This window comes from Astatotilapia calliptera, chromosome 7 (genome assembly GCF_964374335.1).
Source record: "Astatotilapia calliptera chromosome 7, fAstCal68.1, whole genome shotgun sequence".
In the NCBI taxonomy this organism is placed as follows: Eukaryota; Metazoa; Chordata; class Actinopteri; order Cichliformes; family Cichlidae; genus Astatotilapia; species Astatotilapia calliptera.
Window position 1 is genome coordinate 64,375,115 of NC_137428.1, and position 11,197 is coordinate 64,386,311.

An 11,197-nucleotide genomic window follows, 5' to 3' on the forward strand; every position below is an offset into this window, starting at 1 on the left:
GGGTGGAGGACGGGAGACAGATGAGGAGATGGTAATGCTCGAATCCAGCAGGTGACCTCATATATGGTACGAGGCTTCATTCCTCTCTGTCACAGCTTGTCATAAACAAGAAGACAGGATTTGGCATGCATCCACATAACACTGCAGCTTTGCCCAAGATGACAACTCCACACATCATTTTCTGTGCAGCTGGCATTTCCCCCTGTTAACGATGCTGAATCTTTGTGACACATTACTATTCTTGGAGCTATAAAGGTTAGACATCTACTCTGGAGATAGTGTTCTCATTTCTGCTAAGAATGACACCTATGGAAGAAAATAGATCATCTATTAGATCCTGAAACTTCTCTTTAGCCGCACGTAGGGAATACATGCTGTGTTCTCAAACTGACATCTGCAGTGAACCCACAGAAGAACATTTTGGTTTAAATAGGTTGTTTCTATGGCATGATTGAGCCTTTCCTTTTGGCAAGCTCTCAGCTGAGCATTTTCAGCAGATTTTCTATTAACAAAGTCCAGTGTGTAAATGCCAATAAATACAAAAAATTAATCATGAAATTATTAGATTCCACGACAAGATGACACAAATTTGATGAATTGCTCTTACCTGTGTAGAGGGAGATGTAGGCCGAGTCTATCACTTCATATTTCAGACCAGGCAGGAACGGACGCCACTGTGTGTGAGAGCAGAGAGTGAGAGAAAAGGGACTGAGCGAGAAAACTAAATGCCAACATGTTCAAAGTATACGGCGAGCAGAAATCGTCCATCAGTCTTTGCTGCCTGAGCTGTGACACTCTGTGTTATTGATCTTAACAACATCACAGGATCGATCTGAAGCAGGGTTTTTCTATAAACACACATAGTTGAAGACAGAAGAGGAAACAGAATAAAGAATGTAGGACATATACATCCTTACAAAAGGTGTAAGCAAGGAAAGGAAACAAGAGGAAAATGACAAACAAAGAAAATAGACCATGAACAAAGAGACAACATGGCTGTATGGATAAGACGGGGATGAGTAGGTGTAGAAAAACGATGTAGTAATGACCTGAAAACAGCAGCGAGAGAGAGAAATAAAAAGGGGATGAGAAAGAGACAGAGAGGCAAGCTACAATTCTTTTAAATAGATTTCACAATTACCTCGTCACTTCTAGTTACCAAGGATATAATCACAGGAGACAGGTCATTTTCCAACCCTCAGCTTGAGAATACAAATATAAACACCCTCCTCAGGCTTATGCAAATGCCCCCAGTGTATGCACGGCATAAAAACATGCACACTGTTTTGGATTTTAGGGCATTTTATCACAAATGAAGCGCTGAGTGTAGCACCAAATTCTGAAATTAGAAAGGCATTTACAACATCTACAGTGCTGCGAAACAGTGTTTCTCCCTCTACCGTATTGGTTCCTTTTTTTCTGGCTATTTGTCACATATTTGGCAAAATTAACCCAGATAAATAAAAACTCTTTGAAATAAAGTTGGCTCCTAGAACCTGGATGTTGACGTATCCTCGGGCAGGATGCAGAACCCCAAGTTGCCTCTGAGAGCGTGAAAGTTAAAAGTGCTTAGGCATAGAAAAAAAAAGCATTCGTGTGAATGAGATTTGGAGTAAGAAAGCACTTCGAGTGCTCAAATTGAGTAGAAAAGTGCATATAAGCACCAGTCCATTTACCATTTATCACTTTAACCTAATAACTGGTTCTGCTACCTTTGGCAGCAAGAACTGCAAGCATCAAGCATTTACGATAACTACCGATGAGTCTTTCACAAGGCTGTGGAGACGTTTTCAGCCCACTCTCCTTTGCACAAGTGTTTTAATTCAGACACACTAGAGGGTTGAATATTTTTTTCCCTTAAAACATAAAATCACCATTTAAAAACAGCACTTTGTATTTCTTCGGGTTATATTTATCTATTATTAAAATATGTTGTGGATCTAAAACTTTTAAATGTGACATATATACAAAAAGTACAAAATCAGAAAGGCAGAAAATGCTTTTTCACGGCACTGTATACTGTATGCAAATGATACACGCCAATAAAGCATTGTTTCAGAAACACACATAACCGCAGAAGTGCATGTAGTGCATTAAAGAACAATAAATAAGGACACAGGGTAACATCATGCAGAAAAGCACCAGGGGGTGGCCCAGCAGGCCAGCAAAGGCTTCACTATCTTGCTGTCATTTCAGGGTGATCGTCTTCAAGGTCAAGCCAGAAGGCTCCACAACCCAACTCCAGGAGGGACAAAAAAAAAAAAGTGGACACCACATATTCAGTGTAAAATGCAGCCAACCTTTCTGTTATTCTTACACGCCAGAACACACAGCAAAACTCGAGTGATCATCCATTCAACACTAAAAAATACATGAATCAATCCTATTTCAAGGTTTACTTCCTTTTTCGCATTACTTTTAATCACATGTCACAGTCTTATTTTGGAGCTCTTTTTCTGCGTCTCGCCACTTTGTTTCACTGTAGGCTGTAACTGCGTAGCTGCATTTCTGGAATGTATAATGAAAAACAACAAAAAAACAGACCCGTTTGTTTTCGCCAAAGAAATGCAACTCAAAATGGCTCAGCTTTACAGGTCAAAGCTGCAAGCGAAAGATGTTGTGAAATTTAAAATGAGAGACAATGACAGTTGATGCTTTGACTTGTGGCTCGGAGCGTGTTTCAGCAGTGCGTTTAGGAAGAATGTCAACACAACCCTTTCCAGAGCTCAGTGGAGCACAGCACCGCTGATGTGTCATCAGCCTTAAGTGAAGATGAGGCACACAACACTTGTGCTCCTGCAGGGCCCATTTTCTAAATATGTGAACTTCTGTTCATTGGCTGACCTCATATATTTGCTAATGAATTCCTCCAACCCAGCGGGTGTGCGTGTGCATGTGTGGAGACACACAGCATCTTTTATGAAAGCGTAAATGTAGTGTGTCTTGTGTGTACAGGTGTGTTTACTTTAAAACACTTTTGACAGGAAACAGCAGGAAAAAGCAGAGGTGCGCTCACTAGCCCTGCAAGTTCAAAAGAAAGGGGGAGAAAAAAATCAATATCCAAGGGGAAATAATAAAAAGTACCAACAGTGGAAACAAAATGACAATGAACAACAGGCAGTGTTGTTTCACACAGGCTAGACCACCGACTGATATATAAAGGTTTGATTCTGTTTTCAATCTGATGATCAAAAGAGGGTTTTAATCCTTCTTAGTGTATGGTTTGATAACAAACCGAATAACACACGCAGCTTTTGTTATTTGTTTTTATCATTCAACGATTAGGAGTTTATTGCTTCTGAGAAGACTGACTGCTGGCTGCTGTATTTGTTACCTTAATTCAATCAGTTGCACCAGAGCCCAACGCTCTATCGATAAAAAGTTGTTTTGTTAATGTGACACATAAGTAGAAATGACATAATGAAAATAACTGACCGCTTCAAGTTTACATACAAACCACTTGAGATTTGTGGTCAAATAAAATTAACAGAAATTAAGCACTTTATTTGTTTGATTTATTCTTGCGAATAATGACTTTTATGCTAGTACTAGCTCACCTTGGTACATTTAAAAGGTTGTCAATTTCCATTTGTTCGACTGAGGACAGAGAGGTTCATTGTGTTCTTTGTATAGCTCATCTCTTGTTTCCTCCATGTCGTACATAGCAGAACAAGACAGATGTTAACAAGCCTGATGAAGCCTGCCTTAGGGGAAAAGGCAAGAAGAGAGCGGCGCTACCCTGATGTTATTTGCAACCCCAATTCCAAAAAAGTTGGGATGATGTGTAAAATAAACACAAAATGTAATGATATGCAAATCTTATGAACCCATACAGTGGGGCAAAAAAGTATTTAGTCAGCCACCGATTGTGCAAGTTCCCCCACTTAAAATGATGACAGAGGTCAGTAATTTGCACCAGAGGTACACTTCAACTGTGAGAGACAGAATGTGAAAAAAAAATCCATGAATTCACATGGTAGGATTTGTAAAGAATTTATTCGTAAATCAGGGTGGAAAATAAGTATTTGGTCACCTCAAACAAGGAAAATCTCTGGCTCTCACAGACCTGTAACATCTTCTGTAAGAAGCTTTTCTGTCCCCCACTCGTTACCTGTATGAATGGCACCTGTTTGAACTCATCATCTGTATAAAAGACACCTGTCCACAGCCTCAAACAGTCAGACTCCAAACTCCGCCATGACCAAGACCAAAGAGCTTTCGAAGGACACCAGGAAAAGTATTGTAGACCTGCACCAGACTGGGAAGAGTGAATCTACAATAGGCAAGCAGCTTGGTGTGAAAAAATCAACTGTGGGAGCAATCATCAGAAAATGGAAGACATACAAGACCACTGATAATCTCCCTCAATCTGGGGCTCCACGCAAGATCTCATCCCGTGGGGTCAAAATGATCATGAGAATGGTGAGCAAAGATCCCAGAACCACACGGGGGGACCTGGTGAATGACCTGCAGAGAGCTGGGACCAAAGTAACAAAGGTCACCATCAGTAACACACTACAACGGCAGGGAATCAAATCCCGCAGTGCCAGACGTGTTCCGCTGCTGAAGCCAGTGCATGTCCAGGCCCGTCTGAAGTTTGCCAGAGAGCACATGGATGATACAGCAGAGGATTGGGAGAATGTCATGTGGTCAGATGAAACCAAAGTAGAACTTTTTGGTATAAACTCAACTCGTCGTGTTTGGAGGAAGAAGAATACTGAGTTGCATCCCAAGAACACCATACCTACTGTGAAGCATGGGGGTGGAAACATCATGCTATGGGGCTGTTTTTCTGCCAAGGGGACAGGACGACTGATCCGTGTTAAGGACAGAATGAATGGGGCCATGTATCGTGAGATTTTGAGCCAAAACCTCCTTCCATCAGTGAGAACTTTGAAGATGAAACGAGGCTGGGTCTTCCAACATGACAATGATCCAAAACACACCGCCCGGGCAACAAAGGAGTGGCTCCGTATGAAGCATTTGAAAGTCCTGGAGTGGCCTAGCCAGTCTCCAGACCTCAACCCCATAGAAAATCTGTGGCGGGAGTTGAAAGTCCGTGTTGCTCGGCGACAGCCCCAAAACATCACTGCTCTCGAGAAGATCTGCATGGAGGAATGGGCCAAAATACCAGCTACTGTGTGTGCAAACCTGGTAAAGACCTATAGTAAACGTTTGACCTCTGTTATTGCCAACAAAGGTTATGTTACAAAGTATTGAGTTGTATTTTTGTTATTGACCAAATACTTATTTTCCACCCTGATTTACGAATAAATTCTTTACAAATCCTACCATGTGGATTCATGGATTTTTTTTTCACATTCTGTCTCTCACAGTTGAAGTGTACCTCTGGTGCAAATTACTGGCCTCTGTCATCATTTTAGGTGGGGGAACTTGCACAATCGGTGGCTGACTAAATACTTTTTTGCCCCACTGTATATCATTCACAACAAACACAGAAAGCATATGAAATTTGTAAATTTAAAAAATATTAGCTCACTTAAATTTGATGGTGGCAACATACCTAAAAAAAAAGATTACTACTATGTTTAATCCTCTTTTCTGTTAACAACAGTTTGTAAGCATCTGGGAACTTAGCAGACCAGTTTGCTGGACTGTTGGAGGATGAATGTTATCCCATTCTTTTTGCTGCTCAGCAGTCCTGGGTCTTCTTTGTTATAATTTTTTATTTCATGATGTATTCTTGAATGCACGCAAAGCCAGTTCGGCACTCATCTACTACAAAGCCATTCTCTTGTAACAGTTGGACTATTCAGTTTAGCAGCGTCTTGCTGAAATATGCAAGGACTTCCCTAAAGAAAAAAGCAGTCTTGATTGGAGTATATGCTGCTCTAAAACCTGTATATAACTTTCAGCACTGATGGTGCCTTAACCAGACCTGTTGCCAGTTAACCTAATCATCTGCAAAATGTTCCTCCAGCTGTTTTGAGCACAGTTTCCCTTTCCAGCTTTCCTTTGCCCCTTGTTCCAGAGTTGGGGGTGTGTAGACATGTTTCTGTCACCAAACTCCAAATGAGCTAACATTTTTCATGAAGTAGTAAAATGTTTTAAACTGATATGTTTTCTATGTTCTATTGTAAATTAAATATTGGTTTATGAGATTTGCAAATCTTAGCTCCACCAAGGATTTAATGTTTTTGGTAGAATTTGTATTCATAGGCATCATTCTGCCTATAAATACAATAGCTCGTTTTACATGTATTCTGATAAAACTTTGTAGAGGTGTAGAATGGAGTCACATAAACAATCCATGAAAATTTGGTTTACATCGAACAAGGTCTTCAAGATTAACTCAATGATTTATTGGTTGAAAATTGATTAAAAACCTTCTAACTTAGACATTAAAAGAAATGTGGTGTGTACTGTCAACATATAAAAAGCACCGTATAAAACCTCTGACCTCTTCTTTGAGTTCAAAAGATTGATCTGAAGGTCAAAGTGATATTAATGCTATTTAAAACTAAGTTTCTTATAATTATTCTGATATAATATAATAGGCTAAAGTTACTCATATCCAGTTATTTACAGATCAATGCCTATTAAACATTACTACTTCTACATAATATTTGTGTAATTAAAGTAAACACCTGTCATCCCACCATGCAATTTTTTGTCATGCAATTTTAAATAATTACTTGTTGTTTAAATATGCAAATTACCTAATATGAGTGGTTACAATAACATACATTGATTGTTGTCCAAGTCGAACTGTCAGACAGAAAGCACTGAGAAATGGGTCAAGGCTAGAACAGAGATAGAGGATGGTAAATAATATATTATCTTAGGAAGGCTTGTTTGTTTTTATGTGTCCTTTGTTAACTGCCCAGGGTTATAATTTAATCATAAATGGATGGAGACGAAAGCAGCTCAAGAAAAAGGCTGTGGTAAGCAGGCCCTATTATATCCATTAGGAAAATAGCTCTGAAATCACGCTGTGCATTCTTTTCAGGTTCTTATATAGTACGAGAAAGCTTGGTTTTTATTACTGAAGTAAAAGAAACAGACGTAATTCTTCCTATTAGGACGATAATTAATAAACCTGACAAACCATTTGTAACGATTCATTATGAGTTTGAATGAAAGCCAGAACAAAGCACAGGTGCTTTCATTGACCTGACTGTGTTTCTGTTGCCAGACAACTGTTTGGCCATAGCAACTACGACTGCACTGAGACTGACAGGCTGCTAACAAGCCAAAAATGATAATATTAATACGAATACGAGTCTCATGGAAATGTATTAAATAGCGCAGGTTTCATTTTTTGTTACACTTAACGTGACTTTTAAACAAATGTATTTCATTTTTAAACAGATTTTGTGTCTACACCACATGTTTTAGTTTTCCTGGAGTAGCCTTCATAATTTCCTGTAAATGTTTTAAATGTTAATCATGAAAGATCTAATTTTAATAATGTGACAAGTGCGTTGGAAGCAGAGGGATCATATGTGAGGTGAAAGAAAAGGCAAGGAAATATTGCCTATACTGATGAGATGCAAGAAAAGTTGCTTTGGTCGGAAGAGAGAAAGTGTGAATTTTAACACTGGCAGTAATTGAAAGTACTGTGGAGCTGTGGTGCTGCCCATTGACAAGCGCCTGGCAGCAGAGCATCAAGGAGAGACTCCTGACAGGCTCTGAACAAATATCTCCCCAACAGAGCATAGCAGAAACAAAGGACTGCTGGTGTTTTGATGCTATGCTGATACTGTTGCACAAACTTCATAAAATGAAAGCTGACCAGGATGCAGACAGCCAAAAAACTAAGTAAAACACTAAAAACCATGAAAACAAAGATTTAAGCCCATGAATGATTATACTCTTATTTCAATTGACAAGTAAACAGAGCTAAACATTTACATTCTAGAGGATAAATGCCACTTTCCATTCCCAGTCAGTGACACGAAAACAGTGGCTTGTTTCTCCACGTCATATCATCTTGTTTTGCCTGGGGATGAAGGGACAACATTCAAAGGGAGATGAAGAGGTGGATACAGAGACGGGGTGTTTAATTTTCTCAGTTAAATTATACATTAACCAAAATCTCTTAGACCAGACATTTCCAATAGACAAATGAGTCCAATATCCATAGCAATTACGGGGATGTTGTAGTGATTGTGTCTACAGCGACTCAATGTGTGCTCTGAGGGGAAACTAGTTAGTCACACTAAAAATCACACAGGTTTCAAATCAAGGCAAATGTACATGACAAAAAACACTGCAGCTACATAAAGAAAAATGAATAAAAATGGGTGTGCAGGTAATTTGGATTAAAAAATGTTTACTAGAAAAGACCAAAGCAATGAAGTGCCAGACATGAATGACTCAGTGAGCGCAACAAGTGTGAAAAGTCTGAACTAATCAAATAGTTACATACAAATGAAAAACAATCTGTTTCTAATACATAAAATGGAATATATATATGTATATATATATATATATATATATATATACACACACACACACACACACACACACACACATATATATATATATATACATATACATATATACATATATATACTAGGGGTGCAACAATACAAAAAATTCACGGTTCGGTTCGGTACTTTGGTGTCACGGTTCAATATTTTTTCGATACAAAAAAAATGTTCATGCCTTTTTAATTTGTCATTTATTAAATTTTCACGGCACATTCCGCACCACATCTCTGTGCGTTCATCATTTGTTTGAAGCCAGCTCACCTCCTGCAACTACTTTTCCGAGAATATGCGCTTCTTTTGTGGTTCGGACTCCTTCTGACATTTCTTTGGAGGTGGAGGAACATCACAGTAATTGCTTAAAGGAGCTTCTTCGACATCTTTAAGAGTTCTAAACAAATGTCTGTCCTCCTCCTTAAAATCGTATGTATGCAAACACGCGTTGCAACTTCTTATCTTGTGCCCATTTTTTATTTTGACAGCGAATGCGCGGCTGCGGATGTGCAGCCCTGGTTATTTCGCTTGTCATATTGCAGCCACAGAAATTCTTTTGTCCATGAAACCATAAAGCTGCACTTTCTTTTTGCCTTATAGTCTGATTTGTCATAACTTTTCCGTTTTGTGGTAAGTTTTTCTTTGGCTGTCACTTCTTCACCCTGACCTGTCTTATTTGGCTCAGCAGAACTAAAATATTGTGGCGAGCTCAGACAAGGAGGAGACGGAGGTATCGTTTGGTCTTGCTTCCCGTGAGCTAGCCAGGGAGCACAGCCGTTTATTGACATCTGCAGAAGAACACTGCCGCTAGCTAACTGCTCAGCGCGGCAACAGCACAGCAACAACAACAACAACACCACACAGGGCGCCCTCTGACCCCGGAAGGACACACCGTCGCAGCGAGAGGGCGTCACCCGTCACTATGGCAACATAAACAAAACATAACTGTACAAACAGAACCCCGAACAGCCCTGACCCGCTACATAGCCCCCACCTAAGGGGTCAGTCGTCCCCGACGACCCCATTACCCCACACAAAGTCATGCAAATGTCCAGGTGCCTTCTTTTGGCGCACCGGCCAGACACGACCGGCGGGGTAAAAGTCACTCGGGTCAGAACATGGGGTGCCACCATCATCCCACTTCTGACACCAATGTGGCGAGCTCAGACAACGAGGAGACGGAGGTATCGTTTGGTCTTGCTTCCCGTGAGCTAGCCAGGGAGCACAGCCGTTTATTGACATCTGCAGAAGAACACTGCCGCTAGCTAACTGCTCAGCGGGCAACAGCACAGCAACAACAACAACACCACACAGAGCGCCCTCTGACCCCGGAAGGACACACCGTGGCAGCGAGAGGGCGTCACCCGTCACTATGGCAACATAAACAAAACATAACTGTACAAACAGAACCCCGAACAGGGGCCCGTTCTTCGTACCTCGCTAAGTAGGTTAGCCGGATTAGATTGTTGACGATTTCGCGTGATCCTGGATCAGTCGGTTCCCCGAAGCTCATCCGGGACTTGCTGTCATAGCAACAGAGCCGTAAGCGTAAACCTGCTCGGGAGCAGGTTCACTTTATGTAAACAGGATTAGATCGCGGCCACGCAGGTATGTCCGCTTCATTTATACGAAAGCAACAGCGATATTCCACCACTGTTTCACCATAAATAAATATTATCAATGTAACTAAAGACAATGCAGCACCTGATCCATTTATTGATTTCACACAGATACATACAGGTCATTTCCTAAAAAAGGGAAATGTACTATTAACATTCTATTACATGTATGTGATTATTACAGATGTAATTCATATTTCAGAGTAGTAATTGTAAATTACGTCGTGTAATCAAGATGAGAGACCACGGCTATAAAAGCGAAGGTGGATTTGGGAAGTCTGTCGCAGCCATGTCCTGTCCGTATACGCGAGCAGCCCATTGCGGAAGGTGCAAGATTGATAAGGAGAGTCCTCAGAATTCAGCGTATATTGCGGGATAGACAGGATCCTTTAGCTCAGCGCGACAGTGTGCTCATAGAGAGATATCGATTTTCCCGTGAGGATATTATTTACTTAACCAACTTGTTGACGAGGGGGTGCAGGACCACCACCTGTCTTTTTTTCCTCTGCCCTTTTCTTGGTTGCTGTTATGAACAAACTAACAGAGTATTACAGGCCAGTATTACCTTGCCAAGAGACGCAAAGCAATCTAAGAGATAAATATTACCATTCTGTAGAATACTCCTGTATTCCACTTTTACTTGTTCCCATGTTCTTGTGGGTCCTGTTGTGGCTCTAATGTGAAAGGGGATATAATATAACATATTATAATATAATATAATGCCATATGATATTGGACAATATAGTGTCATATGATAGATCTACCCTACCGCCTACTGGTGTTGGCCAGAGGGGCCGATGGCGCGATATGGCAGCCTGGCTACAACCGTAGCTGCCTCCACCAGTGTGTGAATGTGGGAGTGAATGAATAGTGGTATCGTAAAGCGCTTTGGGTGCCTTGGAAAGCGCTATATAAATCCAATCCATTATTATTATTATTATTAAATTACCTACGAGTTTGATTTGTCAGCAACTTTCTGCCAGCCCTCTCTCCTTGCTTTTGCAGCCTTTGCAGTGTTCTCTTGCGTTTTAATTAAACTCTGAAACTCCTGAAATCCCTCACTCAAGAGTTCTTGCTCTGCTGCCGGAAAATACCGAGCACGCCCCTTCGACATTTTCGCCGACCAATCAG

The 11,197-nt window shown here is 40.6% G+C and overlaps 1 protein-coding gene across 1 annotated transcript in view; it reads right to left on the reverse strand.

The window, feature by feature from the left end:
- b4galnt4a (beta-1,4-N-acetyl-galactosaminyl transferase 4a) overlaps positions 1–11,197 on the reverse strand; it is a 153,352-nt gene that overhangs the window by 9,803 nt on the left and 132,352 nt on the right. Inside the window, exon 9 of the mRNA XM_026176454.2 lies at positions 608–674. Within this exon, the coding sequence (XP_026032239.1) occupies positions 608–674 (67 nt within the window). The remainder of the gene's footprint in view (positions 1–607; positions 675–11,197) is intronic.